Raw genomic sequence first — 27,821 nt, 5'->3', positions numbered from 1 at the left:
AGTGTAACCAGAAAATCGTCTCCAGACACCAAATGTTTAAAATAGCAAAGACATGTAATATATCTGTGGAATAAAATTGGCGTTCAAAGTATAAAATAGTTTACAGTAATTCCATCACTTTACAAAAAGATATATATATATTTCAGAAAAACTCAATATAAATAATAATTATCAGATACCATTTTTACAACCGTATCGTGACAATAAAATGTAAGGTACGTTACGTAATTTATTTTGCGTTTCAACGTCGATGATGTGTGATCACGTGTCCAGTCTCGTGATTGATATTTTAAACGATATCTCAGCGCGAACAATAGCCACCCTCAGCAACGTAAATATAAAAGCCTAGCGCAATTCGGCACGTACGTTGAAGCCATGGTGACGGGTTCATTAGGTGAATCGTAGAGCGAGCGAACGATAATACGCTCAGTTAAACACGGTCACGCCCTGATTTCATGATATTCGAGCTCACACTCGAAGTTATCCATAACAGACGAAGCCCTCATGGTTGTTCTAATTACAGTGCCTACAGCTCGATGTAGCATGAATATTTTATATGTGCAAAAGATTGTTTGGGATTCCAATCTGCTATACGTTCATTATTTGGCAATCAGCTACGCTACGAAATACATACAGCTATAAAAGACTTTCTATCTGGCAATTAGTACCCAAAGCTTCTATCATTTCGTGGCGTAGTTGAACCCACAAATAGGTAAATAATTTCAGACACAGTCTAGCAAAATGCGAGGTGTTGATTTGCTCAGGAAAGTTCGCCTGCTGAAGTTTCCTGAAGAAGATAACATAGGTTAGCGACATATATTGTTTACATTGTTTGAATTTGAGCAGCGAAAAAACATAGGGAGCAATCGCAGGTATTTGTGGATTTTACGAGTATATTTTGAGTCTATGTAACGTTACCCCACTCATTCACCATGGCACATGCTTATTGAAGAACAGCCGTTTTCAATGAACAGAGAGATAATCACAAGTGCGGCTCGCCAATGAGTAGACTACGTACAAATCAAAAACACACGAACCATGCATGTTATTTTCTTTTCTCATCGACTCTTCTATTTTTAAGCAAAATATTTGAGGTTAATTCTAGTAAAAAAAAATTGAAGACAATATGGAAGAAAGACCTTCATCTGGAAATAAGGTCAGCCCAGGTCAAACAAACGCGTACATGGTCAGCAATAGCGGTAAGTTCAACGTGATTAGATTGGATGTCGTGTGTATTTGAAGTGCAGTCTTAAGTTTTTTATATTTAATTTCTGTTGAACGTACAATGGTGGAAACAAGCACCTTTGTCGCAAATAGAGGAAGTCTGAAGTGGATTTACATGTTTTGCAGCGATAGACATTCCTGCCTTGTAATTTTTTTGTCATATTCCTATGTTTCAATCGCATATATATAATATTTGGTAAAATAGGATTTACATTACTGATATACGCTCGTTGTCAGATATTGTTTGCACACCATTGTCAATGGGTGAACTGCGTGTTGGGAAACCAGCGCACGCGACTACTCAGCGTTCATAGTGGTGAATTTGCATTTAAACTTCAAAACCAGTTCGCATCTTCGAGACTCCCATGGACGGATATGATGTTCTAATTGTAGATAGCGTTCGAGGCTGTGTAAACTAATTGTTTCGCTGCACATAGATCTGAGACTTTCGTCACGCTATGTTTCTGAATAAAATTTTGATGACACCCTGAATAACAATCAGTCTTAAAAATAATCAAGCATATATAATAAAACTCTCACAAAACTTAACATTCAAGTGATACGGAAAATTTCTTCATACACTTGTATAAAAAGCTTTATTAGTCACCCCCGTGATAAAATTAAATACTACATACCTTAGTCATCACTGTGTAAATATTCTGATCATGTGAGCGCTCGTGGAGATTTTGCTGTCGGTTCGGCGGAAATTTACTTTAAATGCGGTATTTCTCCTTGGTCAGGTTAAATTTTGCTGTATTGAAAATCATTTCAAGTCATCCCTACTTTCCCCACTATGATTGAATGCTCAGTGTGAAATTATGTTTTAACAAGCTTAGTCACTGGTTAAAGTTAACATGTTCGATACTTGTTTCAGCGTTGCTAGTAATTGCCTTATCGTAAAAATATCTTCTGAGACACGAAAACTCAGTTTCGTGTGCTACGATAGTTGTGTTCCCCTGGGCGGTTGTGATTGGTGTACTCAGTGTCGTCGACTTCTACGAAGCTAAACTTTCCCAACAGTTTATGCGCAAAACGAGATAGACCAATATTCATATGCTATAGTTTAGGTTTAGGCGTTATATTTGCGTTTTATGGTTTACACTGACTACGCATTGTATTGTTAGCCCTTCGCATGGATTGTTGGCACTTCTATTATCTGCTACAATGTTTGCCGTGACATATCTTAAAGTACGCCTACGAGTTATTTGTTTCGATCGAATATTTCATAGCCATGAAGAGAAAGACTTTCGTGAAGTGATGTGCGTTTTAGAGAAAAGATTGTTTGTATTATGGCACTACGCAACAAAATGATGTGCTGATTGCAGTGGCAATTGACATAGCGAGAGGCTCAAATAAAACGCCTGTTTCAAACGCAAGTTTTGCACTGCCAAGCGAAAGACGATGGCCGTGTGTCTTTATGTCAGTATGTGGGTGTCCGTTGTTTTGTTTTTGACATGACACTTAGAGGCGGTTGAGGAAATGAATTATTTATCGTTTGAGATAAACCATCGCATCGCAGACTAGGACAAAAAGCCATTTTTCTTCCGATTCTACAGGATATGGAGGCGGGAGAAATGATTATAGTGCAGTAGTGACTTTTATTTAGAAACGCCATGCTGGCGTAGTTAAATTTCTGTAAATCGTATAACTAACTCAACGACTAACATACCATGATTTAACTAGTCTACGAATAGCATCGAAATATTGGGTATTTGTAGGTTGGAAAACAAAACTATTAAAATCATAGGAATTGTGGCCACTGGAATTTTCGAGTTTGTAATTCTGTAATTGACAGTATCTGACTCATGTTACTAGGGAAAATACGTTGATTTGTGGGGTCTAGTATAGTTTGGTACCACAAGTCTTCCAGTGGGCATAGCATAACGAATTTTGCATATGTTATTCCTAACCATCACCTGACTATGCCATCCAAAAATTATGTCACTACGACGTCATCATCACGTCATATGGCTTGTCAAAGTATAATTACGGTCGCCCAAAATGGCATCTGCGCCGCTGATAACGAACTCGCTAACGCCAACGATCTCTCTCCTATCGGGATCGTTGTGACGAAAAAACGAGAGAAATAGATTGCTCGATTTCGGATGATCGTCTGCGCGTTTTGGACTACCTTCCGCATACTTTGGTGGGCCTTATTACGCCACTGTGTCGTCGAAATGACGTAATTTTTCGGTGACGTAGTTTTCAGGTAGGGGTTAGGATTGACATATGCAAAAATAGTTTAGCCAGGCCAACTAGAAGTGCATGTGGTACTGAACTATACCAGACCCGATTTGTGTTTAATTGATTCCCAGTTGATATCTGGGGTCTCATGTAGTTTCGTACCTAACATACTTCTAGTAGGTGTAGCATAACAATTTTTGTCACGTGTCAATTCTAACCCCCACCTGACCACGCAATCCAAAAATGACGTCACAGTGACGTAATAGAGCCCTTCAAACTATACTTACTGTCATCCAAGACGCACAGACGAGAACCCGTGCCCAAGGCACTATTGGACTGAACTTACTAAATATTGTGTTTTGACTGAATGAAAGTTTTACTCTGGTGGCACAATGAGACAAACAATTAATTAAATGTGAAAATTTAAATCTGGGTATAGTGCTATAAGTTACCTACTGTATGCATGAAGTCCTCAAAAAAGAATAAATAAACAACTAAAAGCTATAGTCTGATAGTAATTAGACATTTTATGGGTTTCCCAGAGCAACTGTATTATCTGTGTATAATTGAGTTAATGTTAAGAAACAGCAGTTTTAGTTGAAATCAACTCCTGACCAAATCATGTGATTTGTTTACTCAGAATATTTGTTTAAAATTGATACCACTAGTTTACTCATAGAATTGTGGAATAAGTATAATATAAGCAAATGGAAATGGAGAGTTATCCGAAAGGCCAACAACCTTCAACTTCGCGAAACACAACGGCATATAATGTACATGAATGTAAGTCTACTGGTCTAAAAGCAACAAATTGCATCAGACAGTAATGTATTCCTGGAGTTCCGAGAATGCAACAGCTACCTTTTTTAGTTGACTATGTACTTCGTAAAACCACTTCCCTATATGCCATTTTTGTAATAGAAATCACAGTATTAGATTACTGTAAAATACCATGTATGTTAATGAATTTTTTAAACCAGATTTGTGTATTTGCCTTTTGTAGTTGAATGCATTCCTTTTTGTGTGGTAATATTCATCATAAAATACTAATCCTAATACTTGATATTTTATCAGCAACTTATAATATTTTTGTATCGATATTATTGACATACTGTTCCATCAATGATCGAAATGGAGGAGCAGCCAAAAACAAGCTTTAAGCAAAGCAGAAACGCTTTCAACTACGCTACTGCCTGTAAGTTTGGCATGAGATGTAATGCGACAACCAAAATTTGACTGGCAGATTTATTCAATGAATCATAAAAATCTTGTGTTGTTAATTTTCATTTCAAAAATCATATTTTTCATATGACTAGTAATTGTTATGATAATTCCTAATTTGATTTGACTCCAGCATGTCAATAATATCGGAATTCTTTGGTATAATGTAATAAATATCTTATGGAAAATAGTTCGGTGAATTTGGGTGAAACAAATCCATATATAAGCTTCGCATTGAAAGAGATAAGGTGATATGATAAAAATAATATATGAGAAAACAGTTCGATGTTATAATCAAGATAAAAAGGAATTAGTGTGGGGCGTAATCATGATTATGGCATCGAATAAGTGTTTCGAGATTGGTCATGTAATTGAACAATAACTTACTTTGTTTTTTTTCATATACCATCCTCACAAAAAGGGATTGATTAGTCATATGATTATGGTATTAACTCTGCTACTCTGACAATAATTATAAATTTCCCCCCTATTTGGATAATGACAAAAGTGTGATTTTTATGATCAACGCAGCCTTCAAAACAAATGATTTTTTTTTAACATTGCTATAACTCTGCACGAGCAGCCATGAATGAGAATTTGTAGCTTGTACTTTGATATTTATTTTGGACAAAACAAGCACATTACATATTTATATAATCATATTTTAATTTTTATTTTGCTGTTGATTTTTGTAATTTCAAATTGCTACAAAATATAATATCTGAAAATTATGACTTTGTAATTGCTGGTACTGAGTATACTGACATCAAATTTGGCATATACCGTTTAGATGCGTTTGCATCCAAAAGTTCCTTTCAAACTTCTTCTTCAAGATTTATCAGTCATAGCATGCCTTTGAACTTTATTCTCAGACATGGGAAATCTTTGAAAATGAAATGCTAACTCTGGTATATGATCAATCAAAACAACAACATTGTGTCATATGTGCATTGATCAATAATTGGTCATGATGTTAAATAGCCGACTTGATTTTGAAGTCTATTTAACAATTTGTCGCAAATTGTATATCTTCATGATTTCTTGACCATGGTCATTAATAAAAGTACCGTATGTTGGATTCGATAGCATGTCCTATATTGTGAAATGACTGGCTTTGCGACTTGGACTAATTGTGAATTGTGCTGTATACAGAGTATAATTTAGCAATCATAAATATGGTTATCAATGAATACCAACAATTTCACAGAATTTAATATACTCCAACAAAATGAATTTGATGGTATCTTTTTTTTCATTAAAATATATCTGAGATTAGATAGCATGTCCTACGTAATATATAAAATGAAAAGTATTGTTATACTATTCACAATATTATATTGTATAGGACGAGCAAGATCCCTAGCACTTAACTAGGTTGCTGAGAATGTAAACAGTAAATATTCAAATCTCAAATGTTTATATAGTTTCAAAGTGTAGAAAATGATGGTCATTTTATACTTTTGCTTCTAACAATACCCGAAGAAATCCTTATTTGCCATATGATTAAGCTGTGTTATCGGCTTTTTTGACAATAATCAAACTAACAAAAAATTAATAATTTACAGCTGATGATGCGGATGATGGATATGGATGCTGCGGAATCATTTTGTTGATCATTTCAGGGTTTGTCATTCTCATCACTTTCCCAGTTGCAATTTGCCTTTGTGTAAAGGTGGGCTTGATTCTATTAATTTCCATCATATTTTACATCAAACTTGTGAAATTTCTTCGCTACTTTTTAGCAACAGTCAATATCTGGATATGTTGACGGAATGCAGCACTTTGCTTATCTGGAATTGAAATATAAATTCCTGATATATTGCAGACTGCATTGTTTGCTCATTAATGATTAATGCAGTGTTCACACATCACAATAAGTACAAAATTTGAACATAAGATCTCTAACTAGCTGCGCCAAACAAAATGCTAACCATTAGTCAATCACACTAAAAGTTATTTATCAGACTAATTTTTATAATAAAATTTATCAATTATTTTTCAAGGTTGTCCAAGAATATGAAAGAGCTGTAATATTTCGTCTTGGTCGCCTGTCAAAAGGTGGTGCAAAGGGACCAGGTATGTTGCCTAATATATTAAGACGAATAAAAAAATTTTAAATTTTTTGTGCTAATCAAACACTTATGTTATCTAAGGTATCTTCTTCGTTATTCCATGCACCGATGAATACAGCAAAGTTGACCTTCGTACGCAATCGTTTGACGTCCCTCCGCAAGAGGTAATTTTTCGTATATTTTCATGTATTAATATTGGTATTACTAATCATGCAAAATGCTATATAAAGCTCAAATTGAAATAGTTTTGTAGTTAGTAAGTTGTGCAGAATTTGTTAATATTTTGATAAATTATTCCTTATATTTAACACTCGTTTCACTTTTTGAATCTCGGTGCGAACTTTATTCTTTTTCGCTAGATTCTGACCAAGGATAGCGTCACCATTGCGGTAGATGCAGTTGTGTATTATCGTGTGCAGGATGCAACCGCAAGTATCGCTAATGTAGCGAATGCTGATGGTGCTACGCGTCTCCTTTCACAAACTACTTTACGTAATATGTTGGGCACGAAAAGCTTGTCTGAGGTTCTCACTGATCGTGAAGAAATCAGCTCTGGAATGCAAGTATGTGTTTATTTTCAGATTACTAACATTTTTATACATTTTAATGAATTAGGGATACAATAGAATTATCATGATTAGACAGCTCAGGTATGGGAAGTTATTTGTTCCAGATGCATGGACCTCATGGTGGAAAAAGTCATAATCGACCGTCGGTTACATGAACCACCCTATGACAACGAAAAGTCCAGCGGCCCTATCGCACATAATCATCTCCCACAGGATTCCATCCTGCAAATTAGAACAAGGTAGTCAAAGGTGCCATTGCAAAGTGCTAGCACAATTCACCTTTTGCCAATTTTAACATTGTAGGATATTTCATCAAAGAGTAGCAACACTAGGCTGCAAGTTTAGGCTAGCTAGGTAAATTCTCTAATAAATAATGGATGCTAAATCTTTCCTTCGAATCAAATTTCTTTATCTGTCTACATCTTACCTCTGAATAAATTGATATGCTATGAATTTTTCAAATGCCATCACAATATGGGCCAATAATAGCCACAAAATATTTATTTGTCATAGATTAACTGTGATCTGCTGTTAGTGTTGGGTGGTTTGTTCTGTTTAGGATTTAGTTTATAGATTTTCAGGTTTACACCAAATAAGACATTAAAACCTCTCGTGGGAGTTAATTAAAAATGCCAATAATGTTTTGTTTACTCTCTTTAGGTGACTCTGGATGAAGCAACTGATCCATGGGGAATCAAAGTTGAAAGAGTGGAAATGTAAGATTAAAGTTATATTGTTTATAGTTTATTGAATTAGAGTGCAGTGGGGGTTAGTAATTACCGCAAAAGGCTAAAAAGGATATAGTATACCCAAGATTAGGTTGCTCTTCTTAGACCATTGATGTTAAGGTCAAAAAACATTATTGCCCTAGGAAAGCAAAAGCGTGTTACACTGTTTCCATATTATTATGTTGGCTAATTAGGATTTGGGCCTATGTCAATCCATTCCAACCTCTGGTGTCACTGTCACCTTCCCAAACCACAGTAACCTTCTTCCTCTTTGCTATTTTCATTAAATAATATGATCTGAATTATGTGCGGTTGTCTGGATTATTGATATATTATTGTGATTGAAAATTTTGTTTTGTTATGAGTTTTACACAGGCAGATTTAGAATTTTTACCTAGCAAGTGCCCTTTAACATGTTGCATGTCACATATGCACATGGACATGATAGATGCTGATGTTCGCACCTAAATAGTAATTGTATAATTCTACTTTGTTGTTGATATTCCTTTTAACATAGCTTACTATTGGGTTGTGAATCAGAATAACATATTTTGTGAAATTTGACACAAAAGTGGTTATCTCACTCCAATAATTCAAATTTTTATTGGAAAAATAATATCTCTCTTATTTGAAGTTTCGTTCACCTAATAAACTCCAGACATCTCTATTTCAAATTTCACTTATTAAGCAAAATGGCAAAATATTTCTCTCGCACAAAATTATGTAAAATAGTAAAATTCAGTAAATCTATTGCACTTTTAAAAACTGTAATGCTCAATTATACGTTGTCTATTCATTACTCCAAAATGTGCATATAAACTCACAAATAGATTTATTTGTCTCAGTTCTTGAAATAATCATTCTCAGATTGTTTCTCGAAATAATCATTTTTATTGATGTTGGAACTGATAGTATATGAATATTTAATGGTTACACATATGGTAAAGATTATATTGACTTGTTGTCGTTTTGAAAGATCAATAAAACTAACTTATCAATAATAGAAATGTCACTTTATCAATTCTTGAAAGATATCATAGCTCTGTCATTAAAATTGAAAAATTATTCATTATATGCCCTTTGCTCGCACATGTTATGTTAGATTGTAAATAGTCATAGATACGAATTCAATGATATTCGGACCTTATGTTCCTGTCATACTAGACTCAGGTAATTTTAGGATTTGAAACAAATACTAACTATTCTTTTCATGTGTTCATAAGAAATTTTTAAAAACTTTCCACTTGGAGCAATTGAATTTTTGAAGATCAAAATTTTTTATTTTTAATTCAAGACCACGGATCAAATAATAAACGACAGTTTTAATCATTGTGCTTTTTTATTCGTTTCAAAGTGAAATGTTATTTTTTGTAATAGAATTTCAAATATTTCAAAACTTTTCAAGGCGAGACAGAAATTTTTTTCATGGTTAAATGCAAATCCATTTTTGAATTGGCGCAAGGCACAAAAACATCACAGGAAAAATGTGTAACAATTATTTATTTCATTTACAGCAAAGATGTCCGCCTTCCGGTACAATTGCAAAGAGCCATGGCTGCTGAGGCAGAAGCTGCACGAGATGCAAGAGCCAAGGTATGTGCTATTTCTCATTATAAATTAATGGTTTTGAAGTTGGTAGATTTACAAGAGTTTCACAGTGGACATGATTTCTGATAGGCTTTAATTTTGCTTTCTTGAATGGCTTCTTCCAAGTGTGTGGGATATGCATAGTTTTAGCACAGACACATATAAGACGTTATATTGAAGACTTGAAGTGATATTGAAAGGACAATATCACAACTTCTTACACAAACATAACTTATAATTCTGATTCTCATTTCCAACCTGGGACTGCTTTTTGGGAAAACAAAATATTTGAAACAATAAATTATTTTATATGTAGGTAATATGAAACCTGTCAATAGATAGTCGTTTCAATTGTAAAAAGGAAGTATATTTTTGTCGAGGAAATAATTAGGGCTGTTTTTGAATTCCATGTGACATCCATGAATAGTCTATTCAAACCAATGGTGATTTGTCACCCTATTCATCTGTAACCTGTCATGAAACACAAACATGTTTCCTATTGTATTATTCGATTGTTTCTACGCTTTGTGGTTTGCAATGGTTACAGTTCTATTGAAATATCTTCCTTTCAATTTCTTTCATATGGAAGGTTTATCCAAAGCAACATTTTCAATATCCAATTTCATATGTTTATGATTAAAAGTAAAATGAATTATCGTAGCTAAAAAGGTGTGGTTTTGGGGTTTTTGAATGTAACATTAATATTTAGCTGTTTTTTTAGACTCCTTCAGCTATAACGTAAAAAAAATCCATCAAAACCAAATTTACTGCAAAAGCAGTGTATCTTCTGGGTCATAATTTTTTTTTACTTCCTGCCGTAATTGACGAAGCATTGAATAATTGATGACAACTTAGAAAGGAATAATTGTAATCTCCATCTTAACAAATCCTGTAATCTTTATCCTAAAAATACCCTATAATTGGATAATTAATGGTGTCAGTGGCCATCTGGTAAAATATGTTTACAATGTATGCTACCTATAAACAGCGGTATGGAAGTTAAAAGAGGAGACTTTGTTTATTTCTGATGATATGTAGGTAGTTATCTCAGCTGGACTTTGATTAGGCTTTCAAATGTCTGTTCCACTTCTTCATATGGAAAAAGACTCTATGAACTGCAGCAATTTGAAGATACAATGTCCCTTTACCATTCTGCTTATATAGCCTACATAAATCTAATATGTATTTGCCGAGCATGGGTCAACATATAATATCTTTAATCTACCTGAATATGTTTGTAAATTTCATTAAAGTAATAAGTAATTCTTTTTTTTTCAGGTTATTGCTGCCGAGGGTGAAATGAACGCTTCAAGAAAGCTGAAGGAGGCAGCTGATGTCATGAGTGAATCCCCCAATGCCATGCAACTGCGTTATCTTCAAACACTCACATCCATCAGCGCAGAGAAGAATTCCACCATCATTTTCCCTCTCCCCATCGACATGCTCAGCTCCTATGTTAAAAAGTAGAACACATGAAGACTTTTCCTTTCATTTTGCTCAATTACTTTATACTATCATGAAAATCTATCTTTTTCTTTGATCTGGTAACACCTTTTTAGAATTACATTTCTATATTCAAATATTGCGCTTTGGGTAAACATGAGCCAATCAATTAATCTCAGTTAATAACCTCGCCTCATCCATACCACATACTTCAACATTGCATATGAACTCGAGAACAAAATTCTTTGGCCAGTGATTAAAAATACATCAGTTTGGCCCAATCACCTAACAATCTTAATCCCAATTTTAATGGATTGGAATGAGTATAACATAGCTGTGCTTCATCGAGATAAAATTGACAACTTCGCAGAGTTATTTTCGCTCCAGCAGCAAAAATACTGAACCCCAGATACCTTTTTCTTCATCACGTACTATGTTATTTCTCTTTCAGTGAATTTTGCATAATTTACCACATGTTTATATATATAAATATGGGCTTTATTCAGGGAAAATCAATGAAATTTCCACTTTTATGACATATTTTCAAGTTCTCTTAGTTTTTAATGAGAGTTAAACCCTTAGAGAAGTATTTTCTTATAACAATGATTTCTCAATTTTGTTTCATCTTATACGTAAAAAGCAATTCAGTATTTCTACCAGCTTAAATTGGTTGGGTGTCAAAGAGACTTATGTAATTATTGTACATCTTTTGGACTATGGGATAAAATTATATTTTTATTGTTTTTTTTTGTCAATAACCTCATGAACTCATTTGACTGCCTCATTTTCAATGGTTCATACATGGTTTATAGTTTTACAACTCAGTCTAATTTTGGGCCAGTTCAATTGCTTGATTTCATCAATATAAAGTAGTTATTGTCAACTTGGCAACTTCTATTGCATTACAGTATTGCTTTAATACCTTCATCTAAAGATACATGGGTTATGCTTTTTTTTACAGCTCATTTTGATTATGGGCCTCACTTGGCCCAGTTAGTTCATTGCTTTATGCCGGCACTACAAAGGGAAAGTCTATTGCATTACGGTATTGCTTCAATAACTTTGTGTAAAGATTACTTTCTATATTTGTATTTTCTAATTAATAATCCTTTCATAAATGAATTGGTTTGTATGTAGCAACTAAAAAATTATTTTGTTTTTTGGACAATGTAATGGCCATTTTAATTTTATATAAACACTATGGTAATTATGTAATATAATTACGAATTTGATCAAATAATATCATGGTTATATTTTATTATGGGATTCAAACACGTGCACCAGGTTACTTTGTTAGTGAGAGCCGTCTCAACTCCGTTGGAATAAAGATGTTTTTGTGGGCTCCCGAAGTATGCGAACCAAGATGGCGGACATCGGAATGTAATATGTGTACTAGGTGAGGGTTAGGCCATAATTTTAGATATAAATACTACGGGAGGCTCTTGGCTAGTCTTCGAACTGATAATAGGACTAAAATGAGGAAAATTGGAAAAAAATTATCGCCTTACCCTAACCTGTTACCCATGTTACGTTCCGATGTCCGCCATCTTGGTTCGCATACTTCGGGAGCACCGTTTTTTGTTTATTAGAAACACTAAGTATCCGATTAAAATGATACTAGTCGCTCCACAAGGGGTGGAGGATAGCACATTTTCGAATTTGCCTCAAAGATTGAAATAATACCATAAACTCGGCGAAAGAGGATTGGGCGACATTAGAAGATCTGATCAGGGTCAAAAATTATATCGAGCTGATGTCAACTTTACTGCTAGGAAGACACTGCACACAGATTCAAAATACATATGCTGAAGTATTTTAATATCGCCGATCTAACGTCTAAAATCGACCGGAACGAAGGAAAAGCGTGTCTCGTCTAATGGGATCACACATTAATAATCCTACATCATTTAGGCACTTCCCTGTCTACGTATTCTTAAAATCGTGTAATCAGCCAGGTCGTTCGTTCCCCAGATTTCTGCTCCGATTTTCCTTCATCACCAATAAGGCAAAATTGAATTTTCAACCACAAAAAAATTATCTGTTGCAGTTAGAAGCGGCATAAGTTGAAAGATGGTTAGCCTACTGTATCTTAGTACCTTTTGCCACTGAATGCCAACAGAATGTGCCGCTACCTTTGGATCGTTTTGTTATAAAACACGAAATGTTCATATATGGGTCGTATTGGGGTATTATGTTGTTGTGGGAAAATCGTATTTATCTAACTACATAATTGATTGCTTTGAAATTTATGTGGTAAAAATTTTTATCACTAACAGGCTATTCAAAATTTCGATGGGCTCGGTGGGATTCGTTTTTCCCTTCTAAGTCTTGTGGGGTGACGTCCTTGAAACCAGAAATTGCGCAACAAGTCTTGTTCAAATGTTATGGATCTAGTGGTCAGACTAACCAGTACTATTTCGTTTTCACTTTCGTGTTCATATATTTGAGATTTGCTCTTTTGTTATCGGGCCTATGGATCTTTTTGTTATTGTGTTGTTGTTTTACATGTTGGTAGTTTATTCATTTTGTTGTAAAAAATTGCTTTTCTTTTTTACTGCGGGACCAGTTGCTTTGAAATTTTCAGTGAATCATTTGGGGTTTTGATTCACGTTGGCACAATACCAATGAATCATCATCGTCGTCACTGGACCTGGTAAAGCTAGGACAATTGGGGTATTGCATTTGAAATTTGGGGATCCACAAGAAAGGTTAAATTAATGTTGAACGGGTCGAAAAGTTTTGAGTCTGTTTGCTTATTATACATGTTTAATATGATGGATCACTAAGCTTACACTAAATTTTATGTAGTAATTTTTTTGTGACCATTAACAAGCGTCCACATGCATTCGCCCATCTCACTTTGCGCACTCCGGGCCATTTGCTGTTCGCACTGGAACGCCGACTCCAAAACAACCGACTTGCTCAAATACCTGTTAGAATTCCATCAGTATACCCTTGAATTTAGTCGATACGCGTCCAAGAAGCACACCTGCATCGCATCGATGGCTCTCCTGTGCGGGATAGAACAATTGTATTTTTGTTTTCTACAGGGCTAACAAATGTATGAGAAAATTGCTGGATTGCAATTATTTGCGACTTATTTGAAAGCTACCGAAGAATTAGTAGTAATTAGAAGTAGCAATTCCTCACCTTTACTCGTCTCGAAGTGATCCACCATAACCATCACACACATCCGAACCTAATTGGGAAATTTCACCTGAGATACAATAGCAACTGATACAGTTGGTTCAGCGTCACTAAAACTGTTGTAATTATTAATCAGATCCCATTTGTCCGATTGACATGTTTGTGAATTACCTCAATTCAATTCCTGGAGTGGTCGTATTCCCGCGTGATGTCACTAAAGCATGAAATGTGGTAAGATTTATCTAACCCGCAAGGCCAAGAACGAAGCAGAAACTTTATACAGAGTTGCAAGTTATGTGTTCTTGTCATACATGATAAGGGTATCTGTCAAACTGATATTACATCTATCAAAATGCCTAATGTCTGATAACTAACTTAATGAGCTCGGATGCACCGGGGGCAGATGCGCACTCTTGTACAGTACATCTAAATCATTTTAATCACCGTTAAATTTGAGTTTCGTAAACTACTTATTTGCGACAATATCTTTAAATCTTTTTTTTTGTGAGTTTGAAACCATGGCACACTTTCTTTGTTCGACACTCTTGTTCTGGAAGAATTTTTTTCGTACCAAATATAGAGATACTTCAAAACTATTCTCATGCTTCCAATAATGTGAGCATAAAAACTCGGAACCAACGCTGAGCGAATTTAAGCTATATTTGTCACACAAGCGCGCCGATTAGCGTTGTCCCATCGCAACTCAAAAACGGTACTATAACGTCACGGTTTCATGTACTAAGACATTATACAACAAACTTGACCTTTTCAACTTGTTTTTTTAATTTAAGTTAGTAGCCGACGCGTGATGAGCATACGAAAGAAAATTGGTAATCGTTTGAAAATTTTAGTAGCATTGTTGTAATGCCGTTTGGTGCGTTTAAAAATCACACATAAACGATCGACGTCGATAAATCACTCACAATTCCACTTACCAAAGTTTCGGTTGAAATTTGATTTCTCTCAAGTTAAACTCGTAGTAGTTCTTGCCGCCGTGACCAATCGGAGAGCATAGGCTGTTTGGCGCATATTGTTTATGGCAAAATGTTCTTCATCCTTTTAATAAAACCTTGAATAACATAAATATTTTCGATATAACTGCATTTCCTAGAATTATTTAAGCCTACAAAACGTGATCCATGGTATACCCCTGAACATATATATATACATATATTCGCAGGAGAGCACACAATTCTTTTAAAATAGAAATTAAAGCGAATAAATGGCCTTTGGCGTATGTGATATATTCTAGTGCAATGTTTCCCAACCCGAGTCCGCTGTCTCAAATGAGTCCGCGGAGCGTTTGAATGAGTCCGCAACGAGCCAGATACTCACTGCGGGCCGCTAACGTAATCGCAAAACCTAACCATCAGCCAAGTTACGATTTACGTTAGAATTTAGATAAAACACAAAAAGCAAGTTTATTCACATAACATTAATCGAGTCAATAGTTACTGGTTACTGAGTAGGGCTGAGATATATTCAATTATTGAAATAGCAATTTACTATTCGAAAATTTGGTAACAGATGACTCGATACGTCACTTGCGCGTCGCTAAATCAAACGATTGGATTTCACAACTCTCTTGCGGATTTCCGTCGAAAGCACAAGTCGGCACACGCGTCGATAGATACCTACCTAAGTGGTGTTTCTCGCGAGTTTGAACAATGTGGATTAAAAAAGTTCTGGTAGGTGGCAACCAGTGTTCCCTCTAAGGTGTGCGCGTGTGCTCGCGCACACAGCGTTCAGAGGCTGCGCACACGCATAGATTTACTGCGCACAGACGTATTTCGATGTAATGTAACAATGTGCTCGGTTGGCAGGTTGAGAAAGTTTGTTGTTGGCCCACTTATTACCCGGTTAGAACGCCAAAATTTCTTCATTGGTTTTTGCACAAATATTAGTCATTTCCAAAAAAGTGCGCACACGCCAAAATTTCTGCGCACACATACTATAAAAAATTAGAGGGAACATTGGTGGCAACCCAAATTTTCTAAATTGAAAAGCGGCAATGCTAAAAATAAAACGAAGAACACCATAAGTTTTGTTTCGTGATGGTCCGTGACCGATTAAAATAGCTTTTTTAGACATTCCAAATCGCAAAATTTCGGGTGCTATCTTGGATTCTTTGCTTTACTGCCTCCACATTGGTACGTAGAGTACTGTAAGTGTTGTACGAACAGCTCAAATTTGTTGAAATCACAAAAATACGAATCAAAACAAAATATATATATTACTTGAAAAAAATAAAAGAATCAAGAATACAAACAAGAAATATTTTTAGACTTCAAACAGGACATGGTATGCTAAATAAACATCTTTCAAAATTTAATAAAAATGTAGATGAAATATGCGACCAATGCAACAAGAAAGTCGAAGACACTGAACATTTTTCAATACATTGTCCAAAATACGAACAATATCGAACCAGCATTCGAAATCTTCGCAGAAGACAAAATGTACCATTTACATGTGAAAACATACTATATGAGGTAAAGTTTAGAAATGCCATAAATTGGTTCATTGTTCAAACTGGAGGAAAACTTTGAACACATCACAAATTACTATACTTACCAATCTGACAATCAAAACAAAGCTGACAGCACAACTGAGTTGTTGACAAGCAGGTTCACGCCATGACGACAAAAAATGGCTGTAGCGAATTGATAATGTGTGTGCAATTTTACTGCAATAGAATAGTGCAATGAGCATATATATATATATATATATATATATGTTCATTGAATAGTGTGAAGTGTTTTTTTTTACAACATTTGAGTGACATATTTTCCATTGTTCAGCACGAAATGCAATTTTGCGAAGTGCTTTTTATTTCTCCTTTTAATGAAAAAAAAATAATTATCTGGCACTTTACCACGCATTTTTGTGTCCACGGATTGTCATGATATTTTCTGAGTAGTATTGCTTTTATTTCGTCAACACAACCGCTGATTAAAATGATCACAATTAAATTAATAATTCAGCAAGGCGATGAATATGTATTTTTGATTTACTAATATACTTTAAATTTATTTTTAATAAGTACTAAATCAAGTTGTACTTTCTGGAAATTTATAGCAGATAGTAGGATTTTTCTAACGGCGATAACAAATTCGCAAGATCGCAAAAAATATGTATCAAAACTAAATATAATCGGGCATTTCAAAGAAGTAATGCTTTGTAATATTGTAATATTGTCGTAAGTCGACGCAACCGCGAGGTACCATGAACACAATTAAATTATAATAGAAAGACATTTTGAATCCTCGTCGTTGTCATGGATTGAATATTGTGCGACAGAAAAGGCCATAATACACTAAAAAGTCGGCTCTTTCAACGAACGCGTAATTGCGGCGAATTTCCGATTTTAAAATTCGTTATTATTCTGTTGTGTTTGGTTGAATTTTTTCATCACACAGAGTACGGTTGCAATAAACGCACCTTGAGTCCGCAAAGGTTTTCGCCGGTGAAAAAATAGTCCGCGACCAAAAAAGATTGGGAAACACTGTTCTAGGGTTTGCCATGAAACAGAATAACAACAATCGCAACAACCTGGATTACAGGAAAGGAAAGAATCTGTAACAGTACCTCCATTCATTTTACCTAAAATCCATCTGAATAAATTCCGTGTACACTATTGTGATATGTATCTGCAATCCCGTTTATAACGAGGAAACTTTACAAAAGATTGAACTGTCCTCAACAATTACTAGAAAACACTTTAACGTTTTTTTTTATTTTTCTCAAACGGCTACTGTTCGTTGATCCTGTGAAATAGTTAAAGGTCGCTTAATTATATTACCATGACAACAATATTACTACGGTTAGGATTTTCAAAAGTGACGAACGGTAAATTTATATTTATTCTCTTTGACGGGGAAATGGCGACTATTTCCCATTGCGTGACACATTCAAGTGTTTTGGATTTGAAATCAAAAACCTTGACGAACATAGTTGGGTTGAATTGATCTCAAATCTTGAACAATGTGGGGCACCCGGGTGAAACATGGGTCAGGGTCATTGAAAGTTTAAAGCGTGAGAAGGATTCAAAGTTCGGGGGTTGGCAAGGTGGAGTTAAACCGGGGGGCAAATGTTGAATTCATATATACAAGAACCGTTGAATGCAATTTAAATAAATTAGCCATTTATTGCAATTTTTTTAAATTGTGTTTATTTGTGTGAGGAAATCGATCTTCGAGGGAACATCCTTAAATCTAACATGGGTTGGTGAAAACGCACAATTCGAATTATTGTATTTGAATATTTAGTAAATGACAAAAACACATTAAAGTTACTAAAATTTTAGCGTAATTTAATATTTGCATAACAAACAAAAGCAAGGATTATGTCTTTTTGAATAGGCTGATAAACTCTTTCAGTCTTTCCAATAGTAACAACTAACTTCGCAGTAAATCAGAATTTCAAATTTTGATTTTGTGATTTTGCGTTGAACGAATAAGTTACTTCCAAGCCTGGGCCATAAAAAAGGCCTCTTTTTTGCCTGCAATTCCAATTTAATATTTTGTGTGTAATAAAAGGGAGTTTTAAAATAAACTATGTCTATAATTTACCGAAATTGAAGAAAAAAAAACATATACTGTTATATTGTAGTTAATTTTCAGAAACGTTAATATTGTTCAATATACAAATGAATGATAATTTGAAAGACGGCAACAGCCGGGTGAAATGTCACCCACATTTGCCTCGAGTTTATTAGAAATAGGATGGAAATATTTCAAAAGAAAATATTGCAAAACAGCATTTTAGTTATTGGTTTCATGAAAAACAGTCGTACCAATAAAAGAAGTGATGACAAAGATGGCCCGGCCACAAAACCCCATGTCGAGGTTGCAGCAATAATCACTTGAGCCAAATTGGAAATATTAACCCAAATTGGTTAGATCTCTTCTTTTCGTCACTGGTGGGCTCATGCCTTAAATTAGAACAAAGGCCGATAATACCGTTTTAGATCGCTAGGTCACAGCAATGTCAACCACAATTCAACTTTCCTGTTTTTAGTGTTTCCTGACGACCAAATGGCGCGAATGTTGTCTGTCATCACGTCTTTTGTGTGGCGTGGAGTTTAAATTCCGTCATCAACTGTCAGTTTGGGCGTCGTTTCATGTCGAATGTGTGAACGCTTGTCGACTTTTATTGGCAAAAGTACAATCAGTGAATAGGACGAATGTTGTTTTGAGATCTCGAAACTCTAACTGTCAATATCACCCCTTGTCTATTGCAACAGTCAAAGTATATATAACAAATTGTCCAATCAGAAAATGACTATTCACTCTCATATATAAAGCATCGGTCATTGCTAACACTATAGTCGACGTGTCGCGATCCATATATGGTTCACGCTCAACATAAGGGAATTTCAATAAATTTTCCACTGCCAGGCCTGATCCCATAGTCAAGAAGCAGTTATAATTTTTACGTCTTTGCAGTGAAAGAACTGCCTGTCTTAACCCGATAGAACTGGTAGAACAACCTATGGTGGAGGAAAACTGATGGGATAAATCATAAATTTGGAAATAGGAATGAAATTGTGAAACGAAATTGTATTTCGAATGTCCTACTCCGAAGAGTACTTTCGGGCTGTCACGAAAACTTTGATTTTTTTAGGAATGCCACACGAGAAGTGTTTCTTCTATGGGGCCCCATTTAATTGGTACGAACATCATCAACCGTAGCAAAGGAATAAAATATAATAAAAGTACCATGTATATAGCTCTCTTACATATAATGTAAGATACGTATTTTTCGAATATTGAAGATAAGTTAAACCAATGAGTTTCACGGTATCAAATGTTGTCCTATTTCAAACATGAAGGGCTGATATAATCACGTCTAAATTCCTTTAAATTTACTTATTTTTTTCAAATGGAAAGAAATGTTTCAATACCTCGTTATCGTTTTTTTTTGTAATTTTACAAAAGTCAGCGAATGTAGCATTTCGAGTTATATTTTTTATAAATATAACTTTTTTACTGGAAAGGTCACTGCACTGCTCTATATTCCCTTTCAAATGTTAAATCAATTGACTTTTAGAGGATTTTATAAAAAAAAAAACTCAATTATTAGATTATACATTTTTATACGTATAAGTGACTTCAAGATCTAATCGATAATTCTGAACTTTTTTGTATATTTAAAAGAGCAATTTGTTTTTTTTTTCAATCGGGTGCTTTAGAATTCTTTAACTGATATTTCGTTAAAATAAATACCGATTCCCGGTAAAATATAATTATTGAGAGTCAAATTTACGAACCTTGACGAAATATGCCGATGTTATTTTTACAAAAGCAAGATCCGTATCAATCTTTAGTATTTTTGAGCTAATTATACTCGAAAGCAGAGGTTTGAATGTGTTCTATCGATGAAGGACTGTATAATCTTTCAGTTCGCGCTGCTTTCATTTGTGGAATAGCGTATCTTACCACACCCCTTTGCCTCGCAATTTTATTCACATGTAAGCGTTGTCATACAAATTCATGTATTTTTAATATAAAATGGATTGAATTTCAAAACTAATTTGGCTTTGACCGCAAATATTTCAACAATTGATTTAAAAAATTTCATGCACGCTTTTCCCATTGATTGACCTTATCCATCATTATTACCCCATTCTAGCATTTTCCTCGTTTCGACCTTTGGTTGACCCAGCTTGTTCGCTACAGATTTTATTTTAAGTCTCAATTTTGTACGAGTTCAAATCCGAGTAATTTTTTGGGGCTCCCGAAGTATGCGAACCAAGATGGCGGACATCGGAATCTAATATGTGTACTAGGTTAGGGTTAGGCCATAATTTTAGGTATAAATACTACGGGAGGCTCTTGGCTAGTCTTCGAACTGATAATAGGACTAAAATAAGGAAAATTGGAAAAAAATTATCGCCTAACCCTAACCTGTTACCCATGTTACGTTCCGATGTCCGCCATCTTAGTTCGCATACTTCGGGAGCACCATTTTTTTTTTAATGTACTTCATATGAAAAAATATTTTTCGTCAGGTATGCACCAAGGATCGGGTGGCGCAATTCATCAATGGCCTATGCTGACCAATTTCTTTTACAACAAACCTAATTTTGTTGTTGGGTTCAAGTTTTTTTGTCAAATTTGCCAAAACTAAGTTTACGATTTCATAATTGATATATAGTGCAAGCTCGTATCCTGGTTATAGCTTAGTTACAAATCCATGCATTTTCAGCATTTAAAGCTTAATAAATTCGTCACGTCGTGCTGAGTTGGTTTATATTCGTTTATAAAAAAATGCTAAAATCGAGCAACTATCATCTATTCTACTATATACTCATGTCATTGGCACACTGTTTCTAAACTCATCTCCAGGAAGCATTGTGGAGATACATTTTGTCAGATTTTGTTTGCAAAATATATTTTAAATTATAACGTTACAATTCTTAACAGTGCCGTCACGTTTATATGGGGTATTGTATATTTCTACTTCAGTGCCTCATCGATGCCGCCAACCCAGAATACCACAATCGCGGCCCTTGGAACACCACGAGCCCTCGCTTGACTTTGGGTAAATACCCACTTTTTGGCCAAATTTACCTTTGTTTTTGTTACTAGAACTCATAATATCGAGGGCAAATTTGATAGATAGATACCTTTTTAACTTCAGGTATGGACAATAGTAAATTACAAAAACCAGCTCAGAGAAGTATCAACATTGAACGCATGTCATTTTGAATTTTTCATATAGCTATAAACGTATAATTTTGAATGTTTCCTGTATAGATCAGTATCTCCAGTCAGTGCCTTCACGGCCAATTTGCCCTTTTCACCCCCACTTGTTTAAGACGACAATAACTTGAGTCCAAAGCTATTGACCCTGATATTTAAAATAAGATTTGAGCATTCTTTGCACGCTTTAAACTTCAGTTGAACCTTTTCGGGTGAACCAATGAGCGCGAACGGTTGTCAAAACTATAAAATCAAGTAGGTAAACAACCCTTGAGGTGACATGACAGATTGAAATGATTTATATTTTTGCTAAGAATCATATATCATATCGATTGATTTGCGGATTGAATTTTGAATTGGGTTCTTTAAAAAAATTAAAAAAAATTATGCAATATTTATAACAGTTCTATAAAATTTGGTGTGGCTTTATCAATATCTGATAAGTTTGCAAAAATAATTGCTGCATCCATCTTAATTAAAATATCGCGAGTAATTTTTAATATTTAAATATTTCTGTTTATTATTTCTTCAATTCACACAAATTCAAAACCTTCAAACTGGCAAATAATTCAAAAATATTCCCGCTATTTTAGTATAAGTTTCAAATATTTAGTAAACGTTTAATGGATTCTTATTTATCCGAATCTGAGCATGAGATGGATCGCAACTTGAAAACGCATTTCATCAGTTTTCCTAGCTTGGGTGTGATAGACTAATATGTTGTTGTTATGTAAATGGAAGCATTCAAATTTCGATAACTTCTATATGTTAATACCTAAACGGCAATGCTACAATTTTTCCCCATACAAATCTCACACAATTAAATTACTTTTTTATGATAGTAACAAGACTGTAAATTTTTCATAATACGGATAAAATAATAATGTAAACTTCAAAGGAACTTCATTTCACGAAAAGGAATTTGGGTGTCGTGACTATGATTCGACCCACATAACCCCACAATACTTTTCACGCTTTGAACTTGTGTTGGCATTAACCACTGTCGTGCCTAACAACTTCATAATCTATAAAAAGAAACCATGTGGTGTTAAAAAGGTTCAATGTGTGATGGTCGACTTAATATTTTTGTGTGCCACTTTGAAAATATTTTAGATTTTGGCAAACTTAATAAATTTTTGTCAAAATTGAAAATGCGGTTCAAAATTAATGTACAACTAAATAAAGAAATTTGTTATTTTTCACTTTTCAAGGTTTTTTTCCAGCATTAAAGTAATTCAATCATATTTTGACAACATTTTAGAGTGGAGAACCACATGGCATAACAGCATTTTGAGAGTCAAACTTCTGTTTATGCAATAGCAAATGATGCAACATCGTTGAGGCCTGCTAAAACAACTCTATACTTCCAAATTAAACGTTCAACATGGAACATTTTGGAAATTGCGATGTGTTTTTTAACGCTCGTCGTCATCAACATTAGCATATTTGGGATCTCAAAGTGTTGGTTAGGTATTTTTTGTTACGTCATAAGGGCATTTTAAAAATAGATATTACAAATAGTAATATGTGCGAATCATCCAAATGTGCTATGAAAATTAAAATCGCGTTGTGTATATTACTTCTCACCTTAAAACAGTGATGGTTTCGGCAAAACTGACGATTCCGTCTACAAATCAATGGCGCTTGTCAAAAGCATGAAACCAAAAACAAGAAAGTCAAGAATTACCCTTTTTCAACCACACGCATATAAAAACAGTTAGTAATATTAACTCAGCGAGACGAAAATGGTTGATATTGGAATTGGATCAACAGTGATAAAATGAAAATGCAACAAAATTACGATCATTTTACAGTCAATTATCTATGGTTGATTGTTTACCTAATGCAGACTCGAATTAAATAATTGTAGCTTCAGCTTCACAAATTATAATAATGCGATAAAAAAAATTCCAAGTAATAATATTGCTGTTTTTTAAAAACGTAGTTGCTCTGTAAATGGCAATGAATGCCTGCATAAAAAATTGTACATAGAGAACGTGCGAACAAAAATTAATCAGACGAAAGACGTAAATACGATAGGCAGGTGCATCTATATTCTATACTACACGCGAAAATTATTGGCATTCTTGATCCGCTCTTCTCATATGTATATTCTTACATCGAAATTTTTTGTTTTGTAAATCATGATTATATATTTACATTTCACCACTTGAATAGACACTGGACACTTAACAAATTAACACTAAAAAAATCATGTTATTTCATTTATGGGCAATATATGAATTTAATATTTAAACGTTACATCATCAAAGGTCCTTACATGAACATTCGTATAAATATAAATGTATTTAAACTTGTAAAAACAGGAAGCGTTTTTAGATTCAAAAGAAAACAATCGACTTCATTATCATTCTTTCTTTGAAGATACGCTTATTAACTATTGACCCCAAATTTACCCCAAGAAGGTATTTAATATAGGTCAAACGTGTCTGAGAATATGAGGGTTCACGTCAATAAGTCTAGGGCAAATATATATAGTAATATTCTCACGGATATTCTAAAGACATTTTGAGTCTAAATAATGACCATGACCTGGAAACAAGCATTCACAGCCAACGGGGTTTGGAATGAGCTGACCTGGAAAGGTGTCGTCAAGATATGTACATCCTGATGGTATACTGAGGCTGACTGAGATAACGTCAATTAGACTAGCCAGGTCAATGTTTTGAAGACAACTTATATCATATACCGTCAAAACAAATCATTTGATTGAACACGGACTTATGGACCAACTCGGTTGGTAGGATCATGTGAAGTTGAACGTCAGTATCCGCATTCCAGTTTTATCAAGTGTAAAATAATATTTTTTATATCGCAGGATAGAAAGAAGCATTTTAGAATCCATGTGATACCAACTTTATTTATATTTTATTATTGTAAAAAATATATTTTACGTAAAAATTGGATCGTGAACTAAAATATGGATTCACAAAACCCCTTTTTATCAATTACCCTTTGGGCGACCCCGACTTCTGGTCATAATACAAACCCGCGAATCGCCAAAAGTAAAGCATAATCGAAATTCTAAACGACTCTCCTGCACCAGAAAAAAATCATATTATATAATAAAAGTATTTCAGCTTAAATTTTCTTTGTTGTCCATTTTCATTGTTTATTATATATTTTTCTCGTCAACGAAAAACCGTTTGTATTATAATCCCCCCTATAAGATGACGTGTCGACTCAATATGGGGGATAACAACAACAATAAGAAAGAGGGTCGAACACAGTTCATCCTGGATTAGATTACTCAACTCTTACGGAACAAAAGAAAGATTTTTTTTTCAATATTGTAATCCAATGTAAAGGATGTGGGAAAACGTCAGCGGTCATTTTGTTTCTTGTATTCTTTTCTTTTCCCTGAATAAAAACAGATGGTTCACATATTTGTTTTCATTGATGAAAAAAATGCCGATTAAATGAAATTTGACTCCCTTCGATTTTGCTATTAGTTTATAAATACGCTGTGTTTAAAATACAGTATGAGCCAGTGAGATATTTTCCGATTTTTTAGCTTTTTTTTTTCAATGATCTATTTATTATGTTCTTTTTGTGCCGAACAAGACTTTTACTATACAGTAAAAATTGTGTGAATCTATTGCTGTTATATGGTGCAAAAATATGGATCCTGTGTGCTGAGTATGATTAAACACGTTTTATTGATTTTGTTACCGTTTATTATCAGCGATTAAAACAAGGTTGGAATTCATCAACCTTACCTGCAATTGCCGTCAGTTTGAACGTTAATGGTCTTAAGATAAAAGCGCTAACGCGAATGTTATTTCCTATACCATTGAAAATGATAGCCCTGCTGAACTTTGTGTCAGCTTTGGAAAAGGTTAGCCCACCCAGTGCGACACTGTCCTCGTTTCTAATTTACCCAAAACAGGTATAATTCGAGAGATTAATTTTAAGATCGGTTTACTGCTTTGAAGTATTTTCCTGATTAAACTAAATAAAATAACGTAAGCAGGGCGATTTAGTCTAACTATATATATTTACATAAAAGCATTCCAACTCTCAGCTTTGTAAGCCAGTAGTATACGAGTCTTTTCTATGTATGTGACATATATGATATTTACATTAAAGTCAGATATTATCTATTTTTCCTGCTTGAACGCATAAACGAAATTTTTGTAATTTCCGCCAAAGTTTAAGTGGGAACTAATCCCTCTTAAGTGGCGACAATACGAGGAAATATACACGATATAGCCATGAGAAAACGTACAGAGTGATTTTTTTTTGTTTTTGTTGGGATTTTAAAGATTTAGTTATATTTGAAATACTGAAAACTATAGGATAAATTCTACCCATATTTCATTTTTCTAGCTTACGTATCGTTTTAAGATTTTTGTGCCGGGATGATAGTTTTGTGGTAATAGATTATAAGCTGTACACTCATGCAAAATTATACATACGTCATAACTAAACGTAGTATATAGCTTCCGGCCTTTTCAAAGCCATTTAATTCGAACAAATCTACACAAAATACCACACATGATAAAACAAAATTTGGTTCAGTGTCCGTTAACTTATTGTATCTCTATCTTATTTTCAAATAATATTCAACTTAGTATATATATATATATAGGTATATGTATTAATTTGAAGGGACTTCTTGAAGTAAGTTCACCAAGAAGGCGCACAACCTGAACATGGTATGTGCACCAGGTTAAGGTTCAGGTTGTGCGCCATCTTGGTACACATACTTCCGGAGCGCCATTTGATGACCTCAAATTGCGATTCAAGTAACTTTCAAACAAGGGCTCTCAGCAGACCTTGACCCAATTTGTTATGTTTTATTGCTCATAATCAAATTGTTTATGACAGAAAGTCCAATTCAAAAGCAGCTGCAACTTGCAAGTTTTCACACAAAAAAGCACTTTCTACAGGGGTTTCACTCACACGTTCGCACCAAGGAAAAGTCTAGACAAGCACCCGTTTTCACAGAGTGTTCACTTACAAGGCTCTAGACAAGATTCCCCTTAAATATATGAGGTATCTGCACGCTTACGCATTTTATTTAACCAACATTGAGGAAAATGGCGCGCGTATAGGCGACTTACTTACGTCGAATTAAAAAAGATCAGAGACAAGAATTGTCAATATAGGTGAACTTAATCGTTCAAAACCAGGAGGCCACAAAGGCACTGTTAACTGAACTTCTTTTTGAGAGTAGATTCGAATATTTTTGTTATTTGTTTTTTTTTTGTGTTGATTTGTCTTTTATTATGTTGACGTCACAAAAGGTTTAAATTCTGTTACCTTGGAAGTAGTAAGATCGTTCGTTCATAGACATCAATATAAAATTAGTTTAAGAAATCTCACGGTAAGATACTGTATTTAGTATTTGTTGAGGAAAAATAATTAATGTTTTTTTTGTGAAATAAGGTAAATTAACTCTCTAGGCGACAAGCGTAGCAGCATAACATTTTGTTGGTCGCTTGGTATCACTCACTAAAAAATTTGTGCGTTGATTTACTTGATGCTCAAAACTTGCCTATGTCGGTCTATAGACGATGATCTAGTGGGGATTAATCGCTATACGACGAATACATAAGTTTGACGTTAATGAGGTTAATAATGACGTTACACTAACATTTTGTATCCATCAACTGATTATTAAATGTTGTGCAATACGTACTAAATATCATCAAGTGCGGGCTTGGAAAATACTCAAATTGAAAGATTTGTATTTTAGTATTATATTCAAATGAATTGATCTAAAATAGCGTTTATACTTAAATGAATGCTATTTAGCACACAATTAGAAAATACTACCATCCGTTGTCACGAACATGACGTAATTTACGTCACAATTACACAGGAAGCGGAAGTCGAAATTGAAAGTTTTTGCTTGTTTGTTTATTTAAATTATCTCGAAAGAATTGTAAAAATGACTACCAAGAGTTAATATTT

The 27,821-nt window shown here is 34.3% G+C and overlaps 1 protein-coding gene across 3 annotated transcripts; it reads left to right on the top strand.

Moving 5' to 3' along the window:
- The first annotated feature begins 1,056 nt into the window (after positions 1 to 1,056).
- On the top strand, positions 1,057 to 12,613 carry LOC120345791 (stomatin-like). 3 transcript variants are annotated; one of them, XM_078119147.1, is made up of 8 exons: positions 1,057 to 1,199; positions 6,195 to 6,301; positions 6,633 to 6,705; positions 6,783 to 6,865; positions 7,061 to 7,264; positions 7,931 to 7,986; positions 9,513 to 9,591; positions 10,864 to 12,613. In XM_078119147.1, exons 1-8 carry the CDS (start codon positions 1,127 to 1,129, stop codon positions 11,050 to 11,052), a joined length of 864 nt encoding a protein of 287 aa, XP_077975273.1. In that variant the 5' UTR covers positions 1,057 to 1,126; the 3' UTR covers positions 11,053 to 12,613. The 3 variants fall into 3 exon arrangements, with proteins under 3 accessions (XP_077975273.1, XP_039271276.1, XP_077975305.1); XM_039415342.2 differs by lacking the exon at positions 1,057 to 1,199 and adding an exon at positions 4,032 to 4,191; XM_078119179.1 differs by lacking the exon at positions 1,057 to 1,199 and adding an exon at positions 4,466 to 4,603.
- The last annotated feature ends 15,208 nt before the right edge of the window (positions 12,614 to 27,821 follow it).

Source organism: Styela clava, chromosome 1 (assembly GCF_964204865.1).
Source record: "Styela clava chromosome 1, kaStyClav1.hap1.2, whole genome shotgun sequence".
Classification (NCBI taxonomy): Eukaryota; Metazoa; Chordata; class Ascidiacea; order Stolidobranchia; family Styelidae; genus Styela; species Styela clava.
This window is presented reverse-complemented; position numbering and strand designations above follow the sequence as displayed.

Coding starts and splice junctions, on each gene's coding strand:
- LOC120345791 (XM_039415342.2), top strand. CDS start 4,116: ATGGAAATGGAGAGTTATCCGAAAGGCCAACAACCTTCAACTTCGCGA. Junction 7,987..9,512: donor AAAGTTGAAAGAGTGGAAAT/GTAAGATTAAAG, acceptor TTTCATTTACAG/CAAAGATGTCCGCCTTCCGG. Junction 9,592..10,863: donor CACGAGATGCAAGAGCCAAG/GTATGTGCTATT, acceptor TTTTTTTTTCAG/GTTATTGCTGCCGAGGGTGA.